Below are 19,998 nucleotides of genomic sequence, written 5' to 3'. Positions count from 1 at the left end.
AAACAAAAAACCTCAAACATTACATGTCTGCTAATGTTCCTCAATATGAATGAAGTATACAACATAACCTGCCATGTATCCTAGCCAAAAACATTTAACTTGAATCCAACAAAACTTCAGATCTAACTTCTAGTTTATAGGAAATACAGGGGGATTGGGAACACGCTAAAAGACCTCATGAGGAAGCAACCAGAGAAATACAAAAGAAGAGGCAGTATGTGGGCCAGATCTCTTTACCAAGGAAGTGTCATGGAAAAAAAATAAGGGGGGGGGGCTGGGTTTGGAAAATGATTTGGTGGTTTCTTAAAAACTTAAACATAAATTTACCATATGACTCAACAATTCCAGTCCTAGGTGTTTACCCAAGAGAAATGAAAACATATGTTCACACAAATATGTGCATAATACGTGAATGTTCATAGCAACATTATTCATAATAGTCAAAAGGTGAAAACTCTGACAATTCCATCAACTGGTGAACAGATAAACAAAATGTAATATATCCATACAATGGGATATTATTTGGCAATAAAAAGGAATGAATAATGATACATGCTACAAGGATGAGATGCAAACACATTATAGTAAGTGGAATAAGTTAGACACAAAAAAAGACCACATGTTGCATGAATCAATTTATAAGTAGTGTTAAAAAAGGGGCAAATCTATAGGAAGAGAATGGTCCTTATAAAGACTATTATACAGCCTATACAGGCTACATATAGACACAGTCCCTACACATGGTATGTAAATTATACTTCAATAAAGCTGTTAAAAGAAGAAAATTTTAAAAGGAGGAAACTGCACTAGATTAGTAGACAGAATATAAGGTATGTAATAACCAATGCAATATTTGGCCCTGGATTATATTCTGGTTTGGACAAACCAGCTATAAGAAACATTTGTGGGACAAATGGGGAAATCTGAGTACAGACTAGGTATCAGATAATTTATTGACATGGAAAGTTGAAGATGATTAACTGAGAAAAGCATATTATATAACAGAATATACAGTAAAATGGTGTAGCCGCTATGTAAAACAGTACAGCGGTTCCTCAAAAAATTAAAAATAGAATTACCACATGATTCAGCAATTCCACTCTTGGGTATATACACAGAAGAACTGAAAGCAAAAACTCAAGTATTTGTACACCCCTGTTCATAGTGCATTATTCACAGTAGCCAAAAGGTGAAGACAATCCAAGCGTCCATCAGAGGATGAATGGATAAACAAAATGTGGTCTACACATACAATGGAATATTACTCAGCCTTAGAAAGGAAGGAAAGTCTGACTTGTGCTACAACAGGGATGAACCTTGAGGATGTTATGCCAACTGACGGAAGCCAGACACAGAAAGACAGCACTGTGTGATTCCACTTATGAGAGGTGCTTAGAATAGACAAATTCACAGAAAGAGGGAGGAGAATGGGTGTGGTCAGGGGTTGGGGGAGGCAGAATGAGGAGTTAGTGTATAAAGGGGACACAGTTTTAGGTTGGGAAGATGAAAACAGTTCTGGAGGTGGATGGTGGTGATGGCTGCACAACAGTGTGAACGTACTTACTACTCCCGAACTGAACACTTAAAAATGGTTAAGAGGGGCTTCCCTGGTGGCGCAGTGGTTGAGAATCTGCCTGCCAATGCAGGGGACACGGGTTCGAGCCCTGGTCTGGGAAGATCCCACATGCCGCGGAGCAACTAGGCCCGTGAGCCACAACTACTGAGCCTGCGCGTCTGGAGCCTGGGCTCCGCAACAAGAGAGGCCGCGATAGTGAGAGGCCCGCGCACCGCGATGAAGAGTGGCCCCCACTTGCCGCAATTAGAGAAAGCCCTCGCACAGAAACGACGACCCAACACAGCCATAAATAAATAAATAAAATTTAAAAAAAAAATGGTTAAGAGGGTAAATTTATGTTATGTACATTTTACAATTAAAAAATTTTAAAACAGCACGTACAGTATGCTCTCATTTTGGTAAACACTAACTACACACACACACACACACCTGCATTTTAACAATGTGGAAAGACAGACAATAGCCTTTTTAAGAGTGGCAATCCTTGAGGGTAAGGCATATGGTATTTTTTTTTTTTAACATCTTTATTGGAGTATAAATGCTTTACAATGGTGTGTTAGTTTCTGCTTTTTAACAAAGTGAATCAGTTATACATATACATACATCCCCATATCCCCTCCCTCTTGCGTCTCCCTCCCACCCTCACTATCCCACCCCTCTAGGTGGTCACAAAGCACCCAGCTGATCTCCCTGTGCTATGCGGCTGCTTCCCACTAGCTATCTATTTTACATTTGGTAGTGTATATATGTCCATGCCACTCTCTCACTTTGCCCCAGCTTACCCTTCCCCCGTGGTATTTTCTTATTTTTGTTGATCTGTACTTTCTAATATTTCTACCATGAACATATACTGCTTTTGTAATAGTAAACGGTTGCTTTAGTTTTAAAAAATTATGAAGGGCTTCCCTGGTGGCGCAGTGGTTAAGAATCCGCCTGCCAATGCAGGGGACACGGGTTCGAGCCCTGGTCCGGGAAGATCCCACTTCTGCCGCGGAGCAACTAAGCCCGTGCGCCACAACTACTGAGCCTGTGCTCTAGAGCCCATGAGTCACAACTACTGAACCCGCACGCCACCTACTGAAGCCTGCGTGCCTAGAGCCCGTGCTCCGCAACGAGAAGCCACCGCAACGAGAAGCCCGTGCACCACAACGAAGAGTAGCCCCCGCTCGCCACAACTAGAGAAAGCCCGTGCATAGCAACAAAGACCCAACACAGCCAAAAATAAATAAATTTATTAAAAAAAAATTACAATAAGTATCGAATACTGGAGAGAGCATGGTTTAAAAAAAACACATAAATGCTCAGTACAATACCTATCTCACAGTGGGTACCCACAAAGTTCAGCTCTTACTAAAGTTTAGTAAAAACTGCTGCCGATTAAGCTGACAGTTAGTTACAAGAGGGACCTGTGCCTTATCACAATGCACGCATAGGGCTGAGGAGTCAGTCCATGGACCGAGGCAGAGAGAAGGGGGCGCTGGCCCAGGGGCCACCTAGCCAAGCAGTCTACAGAATGCCCGGGTACCGATGGGCGGGAGGAGTAGGCGCCAGAAGCACACAGAAAGGCAGGGAAGGGAGGCCCCACGAGGGCGCGGCAGGCCTGCTGAGACAGATGGTGGATCAGGCCTGACTGCGGCAGCTGGAATACTGATGAGTGCGCCCCCCAATAGGGGACAAGGGGCCCAAGTCAAGCCCTGAGACACATTAAACCCCCTTCTTAGGCCTCTTGCAGAAAGGCCACTGGAGCTGCAGGGTGAAGACAGACAGGAGAGGCTGGAAGTGTAGGTGAGAGGAGCCCGTCAGGAGGTTGCTCTGTAAAGGGGCTTGATCTGTGAACCCATGTTTTAACTTAAAAAATATACTACGGAAAGTCTCAAACATATACAAAAGCAGACAGTGGTAGGGTAACTTCCAAGATGTTCCCACACCAGCTTTCACCTTATCACCTCCCAAGCACTCTGGTTTCACCCATTTCTCCCCTCTCCCGTATGGCTGTGACAGTTTATCTTTTTAAAGAGGGATAACACATACCTCTTGAATGAAGACTTTGGGGCAAGGAGGGCCCTCCCTCCCTCTGAACAAGTATGTTATCAGAAATATATGAAATGAGGAAAAATACAACAGCTCCAACGAGCAGTACCATCAGTACTCTGTCTAGCACTTTCACTTCTTTATCTCACTTAATCCTGATACTACTCTGAGGAATATTAGCTCTATACCCATGGTGCAGACAGAAAAGCTGAGGCTCAGAGAGGTGTGATGACTTAGAGAAGATCTAATTGCTGAGTAGGGGACCTCAGCTCTGGTCTTCCCAAGCCCTGACCTTTTCCCACCAAAACTGATTTTCCTGTCACTCTGCCTCTGTCCATACCGTGGCCCCTTTCTACAACACTGTACCCCATCTTTCACTGTACTTAACTGTGATAACCCACCTTCCTTCAAGACCAGCACGAGTCCTGGCTGGACCAAGAAACCTTCCCACCCCTCCGGCCCACAGTGTGCTTTCCTGGCAGCTCCACGGTATAGTGCTTCCCAACTTGGGGCCCCTGACCCAAGAGAGCTGGTGCTCTTGAGCACATGGTTGGGAACATCTGTTAACACCATACACAAAAATAAACTCGAAATGGATTAAAGACCTAAATGTAAGACTGGAAACCATAAAACTCCTAGAGGAAAACATAGGCCGAACGCTCTTTGACATCAATCGTAGCAATATTTTTTTGGATCTGTCTCCTAAAGCAAAGGAAATAAAAGCAAAAATAAACAAACTAAACATAAAAGCTTTTGCACAGCAAAGGAAACCATCGACAAAATGAAAAGACAACCTACTGAAGGGGAGAAAATATTTGCAAATGATTTGATAAGGGGTTAATATTCAAAATATATAAACAGCTCATACAACTCAACATCAAAAAAAAACAAACAGCCTGATTAAAAAAGATGGGCAGAAAACGTGAATAGACATTTTTCCAAAGAGGACATGCAGATGGCCAACAGGCACATGAAAAGATGCTCAACATCACTAATCATCAGGGAAATGCAAATCAAAACCACAATGAGAGATCACTTCACACCAGTCAGAATAGCTATCATAAAAAAGAACACAAATAACAAATGTTGGTGAGGATGTGGAGAAAAGGGAACCCTCCTACACTGTTGGTGGGAATGTAGATCGGTGCAACCACTGTGGAAAACAGTACGTACGTTTCCCAACCAACTAAAAAGAACCACCATATGACCCAGCAATTCCACTCCTGGGTGTATAAAAAAACCTGCAAAACACTAATTTAAAAAGATACATGCAAAACACTAATTTGAAAAGATGCACGCACCCCAATGTTCACAGCAATATCATTTACAATTTCCAAGATGTGGAAGCAACCTAAATGTCCATCAACAGAGGAACGGATAAAGAAGATGTGGTATACGTATATACAACGGACTACTACTCAGCCATAAAAAAGAATGAAATCTTGCCATCTGGAGCAACACAGATGAACTTGGAGGGCATTATGCTAAGTGAAATAAGTCAGACAAATACTGTATGTTATCACTTATATGTGGAATCTAAAAAATATAACAAACTAGTGAATGTAACAAAAAAGAAGCAGACTTACAGATACAGAGAACAAACTAGTGGTTACCGGCAGGAAGAGGGAAGGGGGGAGGGGCAATATAGGGGTAGGGGGTTAAGCAGAACAAACTATTAGGTATAAAATGAGCTACAAGGATATATTGTAAGACATGGGGAATATAGCCAATATTCTATAATAAATATAAATGGAGTATAATCTTTAAAAACTATGAATCACTATATTATATACCTGTAACTTATATAATATTGTACATCAAATATACATCAAGGGAAAAAAAAAAAAAAAGCCTGGGAATAACTTGAGGAAGATGCAGCTGGAACATCACTAAATGTGACTGAACACAGAAAGCCTAAACCTAACCAATTATGTGGTTCTGCCTGGAACTGGAGAACGGTTGACAACGTTCAAACATTGGGAAACAGAGTGGACTCTAAGAAAGGTCAGAAGGCCCGGACTGTCCTTCCCAGAGAAAGGGTACCAGAGAACATGGGTGGCAATTCATGCTGCACCTCGGCCCTACAATGGGCCTGGGAGGCTGCTAGGCTGCTGAGCTGGAGGCCACAAGTTTTTAAGCCCTTCCATCCCTCCTTGCTCCCTAAGCATACTTCTAACTTTCTCCACCTATCTCCCCAAAAGCAGAAGTGCTGACCAGGCCCACCTGACAATTTCTTTTCACCCAGGAAATGTTAAAAGGGTATTCTACTTTATATGTCAGTGTCTACTGAGTTTGGGTAGCATGAGCCATCTCTAAATACCCCAACAGAATCAAATTTCTGAGCCTACAAAGATGACTGGACCTGTGATGTAAGTGACTATACTAAGGTGGTGTCCTATAGGGTCTTTTCTAGGTGGTCAGTTATGCTTTTCCCAGGCAACACCCCCTTGGAGTCTTCCACTAAATCAGAGATTGTGTAGTAACTTGCTATAAGGCTGCTGTAGATTTACTTAAAAAGAAAGAAGGCTCAGAATCGGGCAAACGAAGGGTATTCTTGTTAGAAACTTAAAAAAAAAAAGTCTATATGAAAAGAATCTTGTCACAATACTGATTTAAAAAGTATGCAGAAGAGTTAATAGAGCAGGTCTGAGCCTGCTTACGAGGCAAGGCCCTGCTTATAGCACCTGGGACTTGGCTGGTAAACAGTTCCCTACACTGATATAAACTGTCTCTAAGTGATGAAAGTGGCTCACTGTGCCTATACTGTGTACAATGTGGTTTACGCTGAACATCTGCTTTCCTTCTGGGAGCCTGGTCTGGGTACATGCTAGGCAGAGGGTGACCGTCCAGGGCACTGGATCTCTAGTGGGCTTCGCTGGGCACACGTTGCTGCTGCATTTCTGCTGCGGGAGGAAGAGTGTGCTGTGACCCTTTATGGGAGGAAGTGAGGGCAGGAAGCCTGCACATGGGCTCCTCCAGATGCCGCCTGAGTCCTTCTCCCTTGTGATCCATCTGTGACTCCTCACTACTCACTGTGATAAATCTTAGCCTTGAGTACGACTATGCGCTAAGTCCCATGGGTCATTCTAGCCAATCACTAGCTGTAGGGGTGGTCTTGGGATCCTGGACACGGAAGTTTATTACACTTCTAAGCAGTTTGGTAATTCTTCTTGAGAAATGCTACTCAACACTGTGACATTATTCCAATCATCCTCAAGTATGGTAATCTTTGAAGGTATAAAAGTAAAAAAATAAAAAAAATAATAAAATAAAGAAAATCAGTGCCAAGAGCCAAATCCGATTATCAGGATTAGTAAACTCATAAAGAGTGGAAGAGAACAGGTTCAAACTGGTTACATAAACAGTTTCACAAAAGAGAGATCTAACAAATACTTCATTAATAATTTCTTTTGGAGAACTAGACAAGATTTCCTGAAAGAATCAGGGTAAGAGACTACCAGAGCTTCTCTACCAGATACTACCTGTTAACCAGGCATGCAAGAGGAAAGACGTTCAGTGGTGGTCCTGCAGATGCCTTTTATAATTCTACCATCTCCCATAAGTCCTATTCAGAAAACTTGCCTTCCAAACTGCACTAATTATCTTTCCCATCAAAAATCCAAAATATTTAACCACCACCTAAAGCTTCGTAGTTTTGTCACTTATAAGCTGGTGACTTCATGCAAGCCATTTCACTTCTGTAAGTGACTGAGCTGAAATTTTAAGAGGTTCAAAAATAACTTCTAGGCCACCATCACTGCCTTCTTGAAGGCAAGAAAGGTTATAAGAGGTGGAGCCAGCCAGCCCTATTTCTGTAGCATATGTCACCACTTCCACTCCCCAGTGACAAACACAAAACTCCCTTGAGCGCATCCTGCCTGTCCTTCGGGGCATCTTTGTCATCCGCTTACAGAGATTCCTCAGCATCTAGGTTATACTAAGCTTAATCCAGGCCTCTTTCATGTTACACCCTGTAATAAATTTCCAACTGCTCACCCTTCCCTATGGCCAAACCATCCCTTATATCTTCCTAGAGAGAAGACTGAGACACGAGCTGGGGAGGAGTGTGGGCTGTTGCTAGTATAAGGGGGGGAAGTGCATGGCTGGAGACTCAGAGCAGGGAGATTCTTTCTAGGGGACACTCCAAAGTCATCTGTTATCCTGGGTGACCCCGAAGACTGTTTCAGATGGTGTGGCTATTATATGCTGCAAAGGATATGAGGTTCACTATTGGCCACAGAACGGCCAGCAGCTCTCGCTGTGCCTGAGGGCTGAACCAAACAGAATCAATCTGGTTTCTTGCAGGTCTTTCAATGGTGCCTGCCTCTAGCAAAACACTTTTGCAAATCGTTTCCAGGTATATGGGAAATTTGCATTCTCAGTGTCACCTTCCTTTATGTTTTCGCACATAATTTCACAGACTTAAATTTTATGGCTGTACTGCTTGTGACAAAAGATCCATCAAGGGGGAACACAGCTAATGTGAGGCATGGTGGGAGGCTTGAAATAACTGATAAGAGGTGGGGATGAAATAAAGTACAGTGTAGTGGTTAAAGGAAGACTCTGAGGTCAGAGAGCTTCCTGTGACCTTGAGCAAATTATTTAAATCTCCAAACCTGTTTCCCCATCTCTAATATGATATAATTGTACTTCACAGACTGCATGTCAGTGCTTAGCCTAACACACCATAAATGCTCTTAGGATGGTTAGTCGTTGTTATCTAATCTCTTAACCAACAGCTGCTGGTTAGGCATTACTATCCCAATTTTACAGATAAAGAGACTGTGATACCAGAATCAGAATCCAGAACTGCCTGGAGTCTGGAGCTCAAGCTCTTCCTACCACTCACTGGCCACAAGATGCCCCATATTTTGTGACTTTCAATGAGTCAAAAGCTCTAGGCCCGACTCTCAGGAAACTGTAATTCTAGGTCTTGTACTACTGATTATAAAACAAAGGGACCTCTATCACATTGAGGAAGAGGACAAACAAACTGGTTACCAAGCAATAATAAAGGCCTGCACCAGGGCTTTGAAAACAGACTGGAAGACATAGGGAGATGGTTTGGAAAAACCATCAGCAAAAAAGGATCCCCAGATTGAGATTCTGGATAGAGTGGAATGTCAAGAAATCAGGGGAGCTGACTGATAGCACAACTGTGTGAGCGGCCATTCTTGCATTCCAGGCAATAAATATGGAGTGTCTTTGTCATTAAGTCTGGGAATCCTAGCATTTCACACCCATCTCTCTGAGAGAAATAATTCGTATTAGAATGGAAGCAAAACAAACTCTCTGTCCAGCTGACATTCAGAATAAGCAAGTATATCACATCCCACAGCAAGGAAAACAAACCAAAAAACAGTTTGCACCCTGACATAAACCAAGAACAGCAGACCACCCAGTTTAGATCTGGTCCCCCAAATAAATCATACCTGGATCATTTCATGTAAGTTACCAATGTGTGGAGATATGACTTCAGTGAATAAGATAATCAAGTGAGAAAAGCTTTCCCATCACGAGCACACTAACGTAAACCTGGTACTCTTGGTAATATGGCCGTTTTTCCTGTTTAAATATGTGTTCTGTTTTTTATTTGGCGAGGCAGCCCTTGTGAGGCCCAACTCCTTCACATCCCTTTGCAAGTAACCTTTACTTTCCTTATGGTTTTGGTTGAGTTTTCCTTTCATATGAGCATATTAAAAGCTTTGAAAATTCCGGTAGTAAAGAAACTTTAATTTAGCATTTCCGAAACTTATCTGGGAGCCATAGGGTCTACAAGAGCATAAATTCTGATGCCACATATCTGCCACCTGGAAGCTGAATAACCTTGGCAAGTCACTTCAATGCCGAGGCTTGCTTTTACGATCTGTGGAATGGTGCATGTTGCTGGATTACTTGCGACAGGGCTGTAAAGAGCCTCAAAGAGCACCCAGCACACTCCAAGCCCCTGCAACGAACAACAGTTAGTACTTAAATAGAATTGATCCCTTCCCAGTGTTCCAACCCACTCTAGTTTCTCTGCACCAACTTCCTGCAGGACACCCCTATTTGGGAAAAACAGAATTAAAGCTTTTAGGTCAGGCCATCTCCTAGTATAGAAGGAAAAAACACAAGATGATCCTAATTTACATTTTTGTTCCTGCAGTTAGATGTGAATTAGTGGCAAGGTTCAAGCCTGAGCATAAGGTTTCCTTATCTGCAAAATTAGATTACCACACAGAGTTGAGATTCAATTACAAAGCATCATACAAATGTGCACCGTTATGTGGCCGCATCTTAGGAGCAGTAACCCGAATTTGCTATACAGTCCACAATGACTAAGAATATTGCTCCAACAGGGGGAACTTTATACAAATAAAAACAAACATACACAGAGGTCTTCACAAAAGACCTTTTATCACAGATAACCTAGTAAAACTCTTTTCTATAGACACTTAAGTGCAAGTTTCTGACAACTGCTAAATAGACGTCACCTAGGCCTTGCGTAAACTGGCTGAACAGTTAATATAGACTAATACTAACAGGAAACTTTTTACATTACACTGTCTCAACTATTCACACTAACGAAGAGAAGTAACAACACAGATGATAATTAAATAAACTGCTCATTGCACAATCAAACCATACAACTGTGGGCTGGTTTTTTCCCCCCCTAATCAATGTTTCCCACACAGACTTAACTGAAACCAATTATTAAAAGAAAAATCGTACTTTCCAGGTCCAATTAAGACTAGGATCCCAGTACCTTCAAGCCACACGCTTAGCAAGGAATGAGGGTGTTACTCATCAAGTTATTTGTATTTAACAGGAGCAGTGCAGCCATCCGGCTTTGAATTTTCTACAACCAGCCACCCATTAATGTTGCATTTCTCCACGGAAATGGGTCTCTCAGTAAGATGAGAGTCTCAACCTCCGTTAGCCTGAGTTTCCTGCACTGCAAAATAGGAATAATGTCTGCCTTGTAGTGAAGACTGGTGACGAGTATAAATGACTTGGGAATACGCGGGGCAATGAACAAACTTCCAGTAAACGCTATTTTCCACACAGCAATTCTTAACTCGCTAACTCTGCAAGTTTACGCTGCATCGGAATTCTCCAAACTCTTAGGAAACCAAGGCCGCTTTCGGGGCCCCAGCTTCTTTGAGGCCCTCACCGACGATTAACAGACTACACCTGCGTGGTATCTCCATCTGTAAACCACCTCCTGGTGCCCCTTTACTCAACTCCAATTCACCTCCTCCAGCTAAACCCTCAGGCCCAGGGGCCCGCACCCCAGGGCCCCACCAGCACTCCTTCCTTCCAGCCGCACGGGCCACCCCTGGAACTCGCGGCACAGCCGCCCGCGCTGGCTTCGTCCGGGTGTCGCCACGAGGCTCGGCCACGCACCGCCGAGTCCCAGGCTCCGGCCGCCGCGCCCGCCCCGCCTAGGGAAGCCGGACCCCGAACCGGGAGCCACTTTCCACGAACCCGCTCCGGCTTGTTTCCCTGGCGCAGGACTGGGGCGCACCCAGGGAAGGACCTGCGGGGCCGCGCACTGACCTGCAAGTGACCTGCTTGGTGCTCATGGCGGTCGGGTGGAACGGCCGCCGTCACGCCGCTGCCGCCTCTCGCTCTCGTCGCCGCCTAGGCCTCGGCCCTGCCCATCCCGCGCGGCCGCGTCACGCCGGCGCACGCCGTCGTCCCCGTGCGGCACCTTTGTAGCGCCGGCAGCAAACCTCGCCGCCGTCACAATTGGTTCCGCCCCAGGGGTGAGTCTGGGCCGACCCCCAATCTCGGGCACTCCTAGTCCGGCATTTTCAAACCTCCTAGGCGGGGCCTGGCTAGCCTCCCAGTCCTGCGGGTTTTATCCCGGGTGCCGACTATTAGTTCCTATGGGTCTGCCCCTTTCTCCAACTGCATTTCTTAGCGGCTTCTCACGGCCTAGAATTACCTCACCCCTCCCGAGGCCAAGCTCCCGCCTCTCCTCTGCGCATCTTAATCCCAAGTACTCCTACCCACCCAAACCCTCCCTAGGCCCCTTTCTCAGACCCAGCCTCAGCTGTTCCCGCCAAGCCTCGCCTCCCACTTAAGGAATTCCTTAGCCCTCTCCAGGGCAAAATCCAAAGATTTTGCTCTTTTTCAAAATCTCCATTCCCACCCCAAGTTTTAGACCTCATTTTCTTTCCTGGCATTCCTCAACTGTTCATCTTCCATTTCCTCTGGTGGAAACCCCAAAAGACATTCGTGACATTTTCCTCTGGTTGTCTACATCCTGCAGATCCTGCTTCCACACCCGTCTCCAAAGCGTCCCTCTTCTCTCTATTTCCACCGTCATGGTTCCTGTCTAAGCAAACGGCACTCCTTGCCTGGGCCCATGCACTGGCCTCTTAACTGGTCTTCTGGCTTCTGCTCCTGCCCTTTTCTAGTCTGTCACACAAAACCTGTTTTAAAAAAAAAAAAAAAATTAATTAATTTTACCTTATTTATTTTTGGCTGCGTTGGGTCTTTGTTGCTGCACGCGGGCTTTCTCTAGTTGTGGCGAGCAGGGGCTACTCTTCGTTGCGATGCGTGGGCTTCCCATTGCGGTGGCTTCTCTTGTTGCGGAGCACGGGCTCTAGAGCGCAGGCTCAGTAGTTGTGGCTCACGGGCTTAGCTGCTCCGCGACATGTGGGATCTTCGCGGACCAGGGCTCAAACCTGTGTCCCCTTCATTGGCAGGCGGATTCTTAACCACTGCGCCACCAGGGAAGCCCACAAAACCTGTTTTTAAAACATAAATTGGATCATGTCATTCACCTCTATTAACCTCTCAGTAGTTTCCCATTGCTTTTTTCAAAATTTCTTTTTTAAATTGTAAAAACTTGAGATATAGCAAACTACAGGGAAGTGCACAAAATACATATATACATGTGAATTTTTACGTATGTATACACTCATGAAACTACTAACTAGATCAATATAAAGAACTTTATCAACACTCCAGAGGGCTCCTTTATGCCACCACCCAGTCAATACCTCCCAATTGTTCAATTGTTTGAATTGTTTCAATTGTTCTTGACTTTCATATAAATAATTCAGTATGTACTCTCTTGTCTTTCTTCTTTTGACCAACATTCCGTGAGATCTACCCATGTTGTTATATACAGCTGTATGTTGTTTTTACTTTGCTGTAAAAATATTGTCTTCTGATGAATGAGCATGGTATATACCTCCAATTACTTAGACCTTTTGAAATTTCTCTCAGAAACTTAGGAAGAATATTGGAAAATTTGTAGTTTTCAGTGTACAAGTCTTCAACAACTTTTATTAGATTTATTCCCAGGTACCTAGATGAGTTTTTGTGATAGTTTTAAATGATATTTTTAAAAATGTCCTAATTGTTTGTTGCTTGCTCCATACTACACTCATGTATTAATTTTAATTGTTTGTTGTTTTGTATTTTCTACACACACAATCATGCCATCAACAAATAATGACAGTTTCACTTTATTTTCAACCTTCATATCCTTTATTTCTTTTTCTTGTCTTATTGCACTACTGAGAATCTCAGTGCAAGTGTAAACAGAAGTGGTAATAGTGGACACCTTGTCTTGTTCTTGAGTTCATGGAAAGTATTTAATATTTCATCATTAATTAAAATGTTAGCCCTAGAGTTTTTGAAACTATCCATTATCAAATTAAGGCAGTTTCTTTATAATTCTAGTTTTCTTAGAGTTTTTAATCATGAATATGTCTTGTTTTTTAAATCAAATCCGTTTTTCCCCCCCCCATCTATTGAGAAAACCATACTGTCTTATCCTTTATTCGGTTAATGTGTTGAACTATATTGATTTTTGAATGTTAAACCAACCTCAGATTCCTCAGCTATACCCCCACTTGGCCATGATACATTATTCTTTCTATAAATCATCAGATTCTATTTGTTAATATTGTGTTTAGCAGTTTCGCATCCTTATTCATAAGACATATTGGTATGTAGTGTTCCTTTTTTGTAATGTCCATGTCAAGTTTTGTACCTGAGATGTGCTGGCCTCATAAAGTGAGTTTGGAAGTCTTCCCTCTTTTCTATTCCTTGGAAAAGTCTGTAATATAGCTATTAATTTTTTCCTTAAATATTTGGAAGAACATATAGCACTGAAGCCATCTCAGCCTGCAGATAACATCATAAGATATTTTATTAAAGGTTTAATTCTGTATTACATATAGGGCTATTCAGATTTTATCTTCTGTCAGGTTTGGGAAGCTTTTTTTCCCCCAAGTAAATTCGTCCATTTCATCTAAATTATGAAACATGGAGTTTTTAATAACATCTTCTTTAAAAAAATGATCTGTAATGGTGTCTCCTTTCATTGCTGATATTAATAATTGGTGTTTTATCTCTTTTTAAAATCCATTTTACTAGAAATTTATCAATTTTGTTAATCTTTCCAATGGACAAGATTTTGGCTTTGTTCATTTTCTCTATTGTACATGTTTTTTTTCTATTTCAGTGATTTCTGCTCATATCTTTACTATTTTCTTTTTCTATGTTCTTTGAATTCACATTGCTATTGTTTCTGCCTTCCTGAGACGGAAATTTAGATCACCAGTTTTCAAATGTTCTCCTTTTTTAAGTATTTAAAGCTATAATTTTCCCTCTAAGCACATTTTAATTGTGTTCCACAAGTTTTTAATGTCATATTTTCCTTATCATTCAGTTCAAATATTTTCTAATTTCCATTCTTTGACCCGTATGTTATTTAGAAGTGTTCTGCTTAATTTCCAAACAACTGAAGATTTTCTAGTTATCTTTTCCTTACTGATTTCTAGTGTAATCCCATTGTGGAACTGTCTATTCTCCTTTTGGTTTGGTCAACATCTGATTTATATATTTTGAAGCTGTGTTTTAGGTTCAGACAAATTTAAGATTGCTTTAGCTTTTTTTTGTTTCAACACATCACTAAGAAATGTCCTTCTTTGTGCTTAGTTGCACATGTTAATTAGGGGAGTGTTGTATCAGTGAAAGAATGTGTTAGAAGGTGTCTAGAAATTCTTTTAATTTAAAAGTGTACTTTGTCTGATATAAATATAATCATATCAGCTTTCTTTCAGATAGTCTTTGTATGGTATATCTTTTTCCATCCTTTTATTTTCAACTTACCTGGTATTTTTATATCTAAACTGTATCTCTTGTAAATGGCATATAGTTGATTAATTTTAAAATCCTATCTGATAATCTTCGTTTTGAATTGGATTATTTAGACCATTTACATTAAATGCAATACAGTTGGATTTAAATTTACCATCTTGCTGTTAATTTTCCATTCATATCATCTGTTATTTATTCTCCTTTCTTGTATTCCTTTAGATTAAGTATTTTCATTTATTCCATATTTTTCTTTATTGATTATACACTTTCAATTATCATTTAAAAATTATTCTTTTAACGATTACCCTAGAGGTTACAATATGCGTCTGTGAATTTACTAAAGTACTAGTGCCTTAAATTAGTACTAGTACCACTTCCTCAACAATGCAAAAAACCTATGATAACTTAACTCCATTAACTCTCCTACCCCATTTTGTACTATCGTTATCATATATTTTACTTCTGCATATGTTTAAACCCAACAACATATTATAATGAATGTTGTTTTAAAATGTGGTATTCTTCATTTCTTTCAACCATTCCATGTTTCCATCTAGGATCATTTTTATTCAGCCAGAAGAACTCTTTTAGTATTTCTTATACTGAAGATCTTCCAACGATTAATTTTCTCAGCCTTTATTATATGAGGAAGTATTTGCTCCCTTTTTAAAACATGCCTTTTATTTTAGAATAGTCTTAGATTTGCAGAAAAGTTGTGAAGATAGTAGAGACTTCCCATACACTCCACATGCAGTTTCTCCTATTATTAACATCTTATATCAATATGGCAATGTATATTGAAACACTAATGTGTTATTATAAACCAAAGCCCATACTTTATTCAGATTTCATTAGTTTATACCTTTTTCTGTCCCGGGATCCCATCCAGGACACCACATTGCATCTATTCATCATGTCTCCTTGGCTTCTCTTGGGATGGCAGTTTCTGAGAGTCTCCTACTTTTTGATGATCATAACAGCCCTGAGAAGTTCTGGTGAGATATTTTGCAGAATATCCCTCAACTGGGATTTATCTCATGTTTTCCTCATGATTAGACTGGGATTATGGGTTTCGGGGGTGGGGGAAGAACTTGGAGCTAAAGTGCCATTCTCTTCATGTCATATTTGGATTAGACACACAAACTACTGAAACTGACTCAAGAAGTAGAAAATATGAATAGACCTCTAACAAGAGACTGAATTAGTAATCAAAAAACTTCCCACAAAGAAAATCCCCAAATCAATGGCTTCACTGGTGAATTCTATTACACATTCAAAGAAGAATTAACACTAATCCTTTACAGATTCTTACAAAAAACAGAAGAGGAAATACTTCCCATTCTATGAGGCCAGTACTACACCTTGATACAAAAACCAGACAAATACATCACAAGAAAACTATAGACCAATATACTTTATAAATATAAAAACTCTCAACAAAATACTAGCCAATGGAATGCAGCAGCACATAAAAAGGATTATATGCCATGACCATGTAAGATTTATCCCAGGAGTGCAAGATTCGTTGAACATATGTAAATCAATCAATGTAACTTACCATATAAATAGAAAAAAAATATATGGTCATTTCAATAGAAATGGAAAAAACATTTGACAAAATCCAACACCCTTTCATAACAAAAACACTCAAAAAAACTAGGAAGAGAAAGGAACTTCCTCAACGTGATAAGATCATCTACCAAAACCCCACAGTTAGCATCAGACTCAATGGTGAAAGACTGGACCTTTTCCCTCTAAGATCAGGCACAAGATAAGGATGTTTACTCTTAACACTTCTATTCAACATTATATTGGAATTTCTAGCCAGGGCAATTAGGCAAGAAAAAAAAATAAAAGTTATTCAGATTGGAAAAGAAAAACTATCTTTACTTGCAAATGATATGATCCTGTATAAAACTCTTAGAAGAAAGCATAATCATAAATTTTCATGACATTGGATTAGGCAATGGATTCTTAAATAGGACACCAAAAGCATAAGAAGCAAAAGAAAAAATGGATACATTTGACTTCATCAAATTTTTAAAAATTTGTGCTTCAAATAACACCATCAAGAAAGTGAAAAGACAGTATTTAGAATATATATAGTATATCCAGAATATATAAAGAAACAAAAAATACAAAAAAAAGACAAAGATATATAAAGAACACAAACTCAACAATAAAAAAAACAAATAACCCAATTAAAAAATGGGCAAAGGATTTGAATAGATATTTCTCCAAAGAAGAAATGCAAATGGCCAACAGGCACATGAAAAGATGTTCAACATCATTAGTCATTAAGGAAATGCAAGTCAAAACCACAATGAGATACTAATTCGAAACCACTAGGATGGTTAAAACAAGAAATACAGACAATAACAAGTGTTGGTGATGTGGAGAAATTGGAACCCTCTTAAATTGCTGGTGGGAATGGAAAATGATGCAGCCACTTTGACAAAAAGTTTGGCAGTTGTTCAAAATGTTAAATACAGAGTTACTATGTGACCCAGAAATTCCACTCCTGGGTATATAATCAAGAGAATTGATAACATATGTCCACACAAAATCTTGTACAGTAATATGAAACTTGTTTATAGCAGCGTTATTCATAATAGCCGCAAAATGGAAACAATCCAAGTGTCCATCAACTGATGAAAGGATATACAAAACGTGGTACCTCTGTACGGTATATTACTCAGCCATAAAAAAGGAAATGAACAACCAATACATGCTACAACATGGATGAACTTTGAAAACATTATGCCAAGTGAAAGAAGCTAGATACAAAAGACCACATATCGTATAATTCCACTTATATGAAATGTCCAGAATAGACAAATCCATTGACAGGAAGCAGACTAGTGGTCGCCAGGGGTTAGTGGGAGGGAAGAATGGGGAGTGACTGCTAACAGGTATAAGGTTTCTTTTTTGGGGTGATAAAAATGTTCTGAACTTAGATTAGGTAAAAACCACAGAACTGTACACTTTAAATGGGTGATTTTTATATGTAAATTTTATTTCAATTTTTTTAAAAAAGTAAGGCATATTGAAGATAGAAAAAGGGGATCCAACATACACAGAATAGAATTTCATGAAGAAGAAAATCAAAACAGAATTGGGAGATTGGATTGACATATATACACTAATATATATAAAACAGACAACTAATGAGAACCTGCTATATAGCACAGGGAACTCTACTTCACTTTGCTGTACAGTAGAAACTAACACAACATTGTAAAACAACTATACTCCCCCCTCAAAAAAAGAAAACGAAAACCAAAACAAAGGAAACAGAACAAATCCTCAAAATTATAATTTATGAAAAATTTCCTGAAATAAAAAAGATACAAAACTGTATATTCAAAGAGCACACCACAGAATATAACAAAAAGGAAGCAGACTCACAGATACAGAGAACAAACCAGTGGTTACCAGTGGGGAGAGGGAAGGGGGGAGGGGCAATATAGGGATAGGGGATTAAGAGGAACAAACTATTAGGTATAAAATAAGCTACAAGACTATATTGTACAACATGGGAATACAGCCAATATTTTATAATAACTATAAATGGACTATAACCTTTAAAAAAATAAAGTTTTATAAGTTAAAAAAATACAAAGAACACACCACAAGCCTGAATAAATCAACCTAAAAAAACAACATCAAGACATATAATAAAATTACTGATCTTTAAAAAAAAAAGAAATATCCTTTGGGCATATTGGGAAAAAAGAACACGACTTATAGGAGAAAGAAAATTGTTTTGTCATCAGACTTTTGACAGCAGTGCTTTATACCAGAAGAAAATGGAATAACATATTAAAGAAAATGCGAGCCAAGGATTTTATATTCAGCAAAACCGACCTAAAGAACAGAGATAAATTATCGACATTCAAGAACTCAGAGAGGGACTTTCCTGGTGGTGCAGTGGTTAAGAATCCACGTGCCAGTGCACGGGACACGGGTTCGAGCCCTGGTCCAGGAAGAACCCACATGCCACGGAACAACTGAGCCCGTGAGCCACAACTACTGAAGCCTGCGCGCCTAGAGCCCAGGCTCCGCAACAAGAGAAGCCACTGCAATGAGAAGCCCGCGCACGGCAACGAAGAGTAGCCCCCGCTTGCCGCAGCAACAAAGACCCAACACAGCCAAAAATAAATAAATAAATTTATTAAAAAAAAAAAAGAACTGAGACTATTCTTCCTATGAGCCCTTCCTAAGGAATCTTCTAGGAATGAACTTCATAATTAATAGAGAGTGAGGAAAGGACTAATAGTGAGCATGAAAAGATATTTGTGTGTAAAACCAAGCCTTAGCGAGGGCTAGAGGGGAGAGGTTATTGTTTACAATGGCAGATGCTCTGACAATGAATAGGACAACCATTTAAATACATGAGAGGAAGACGGGGAGAGTATGTGCAAAAATTTAAAAAAACCTCTAATCGTAATTAGAGGTAGTGGTATTACTATTGCTACTCTGAGATTGTGTAAAGTGGGATAAAGCATCCCCTGTATCCTTGAGACCAAGGTTTTCAGTGTGGAGGAAAAGAGATACAAATGTAATATAGAAGAGATAAAGTAAAAACACTAGTCCTGAACTTGAATTGGAAACAGCATTTAATCTTTATGTGTATGCATGTATGCATGTGTGTGTGTACCTTTTTTACCCTGCTCTGTTCACTGAACAGATCAAGAAACGATTTTAAAAAAAGAATGCTAGTGTATTAAAAATGCTTATTAAGGCATGGTTCCTCCGTTTCTTTTCATAGGACTAAAAATACCTCTTGGTATTGGTGTCATGAAGATGAATATATTCTCAGTTGAAAGTAACTTGGGTCACACAAACAATCGAACAGTAGCGGTGGTTTATATTAATAATGAACAATCTCAGATCCTTGTCACCTGAGCTGGGCGTCTAGCTATAACCTGTCTGCCTTCACTGTAACAAGAGAAGGTTGGTTGAAATGATTTCTAAGGTCTTTTATATTGCTGTGAGTCTGATCATCATTCCATATTATTACACTGAATATGTGCTTTTCTGCACTTCAGCATACTGTAGCTTATTTAAATGCACATTAGGAAACACTTTTCTGAAGCGCCTTTACCTGCCATGACACCTTCTCTGTGGGTCTTCCCTCTACGATCGCTTTTCTCTGGAACCACAGGCATCAGGAGGCGATTGGCTAAGTAAAGTGTGCTGCCACCAAACTTTGGATTCCTCTGCAGGCATCTGCAAGGCTGAGCTGGACCTATACAACTGATAGTGTGAAAAAGTTTCCAAGA

The 19,998-nt window shown here is 40.3% G+C and overlaps 1 protein-coding gene across 1 annotated transcript in view; it reads right to left on the bottom strand.

The window, feature by feature from the left end:
• Positions 1-11,307, bottom strand: part of MKRN2 (makorin ring finger protein 2) — a 28,555-nt gene extending 17,248 nt beyond the window's left edge. The window contains exon 1 of the mRNA XM_061197302.1: positions 11,147-11,307. Within this exon, the coding sequence (XP_061053285.1) occupies positions 11,147-11,172 (26 nt within the window). The 5' untranslated portion in view covers positions 11,173-11,307. The remainder of the gene's footprint in view (positions 1-11,146) is intronic.
• Between the last annotated feature and the right edge of the window lie 8,691 nt (positions 11,308-19,998).

This window comes from Eubalaena glacialis, chromosome 7, assembly GCF_028564815.1.
Source record: "Eubalaena glacialis isolate mEubGla1 chromosome 7, mEubGla1.1.hap2.+ XY, whole genome shotgun sequence".
Lineage (NCBI taxonomy): Eukaryota > Metazoa > Chordata > Mammalia > Artiodactyla > Balaenidae > Eubalaena > Eubalaena glacialis.
The sequence above is the reverse complement of the archived record's forward strand: the minus strand, read 5'-3'. Positions and strand labels throughout refer to the sequence as shown.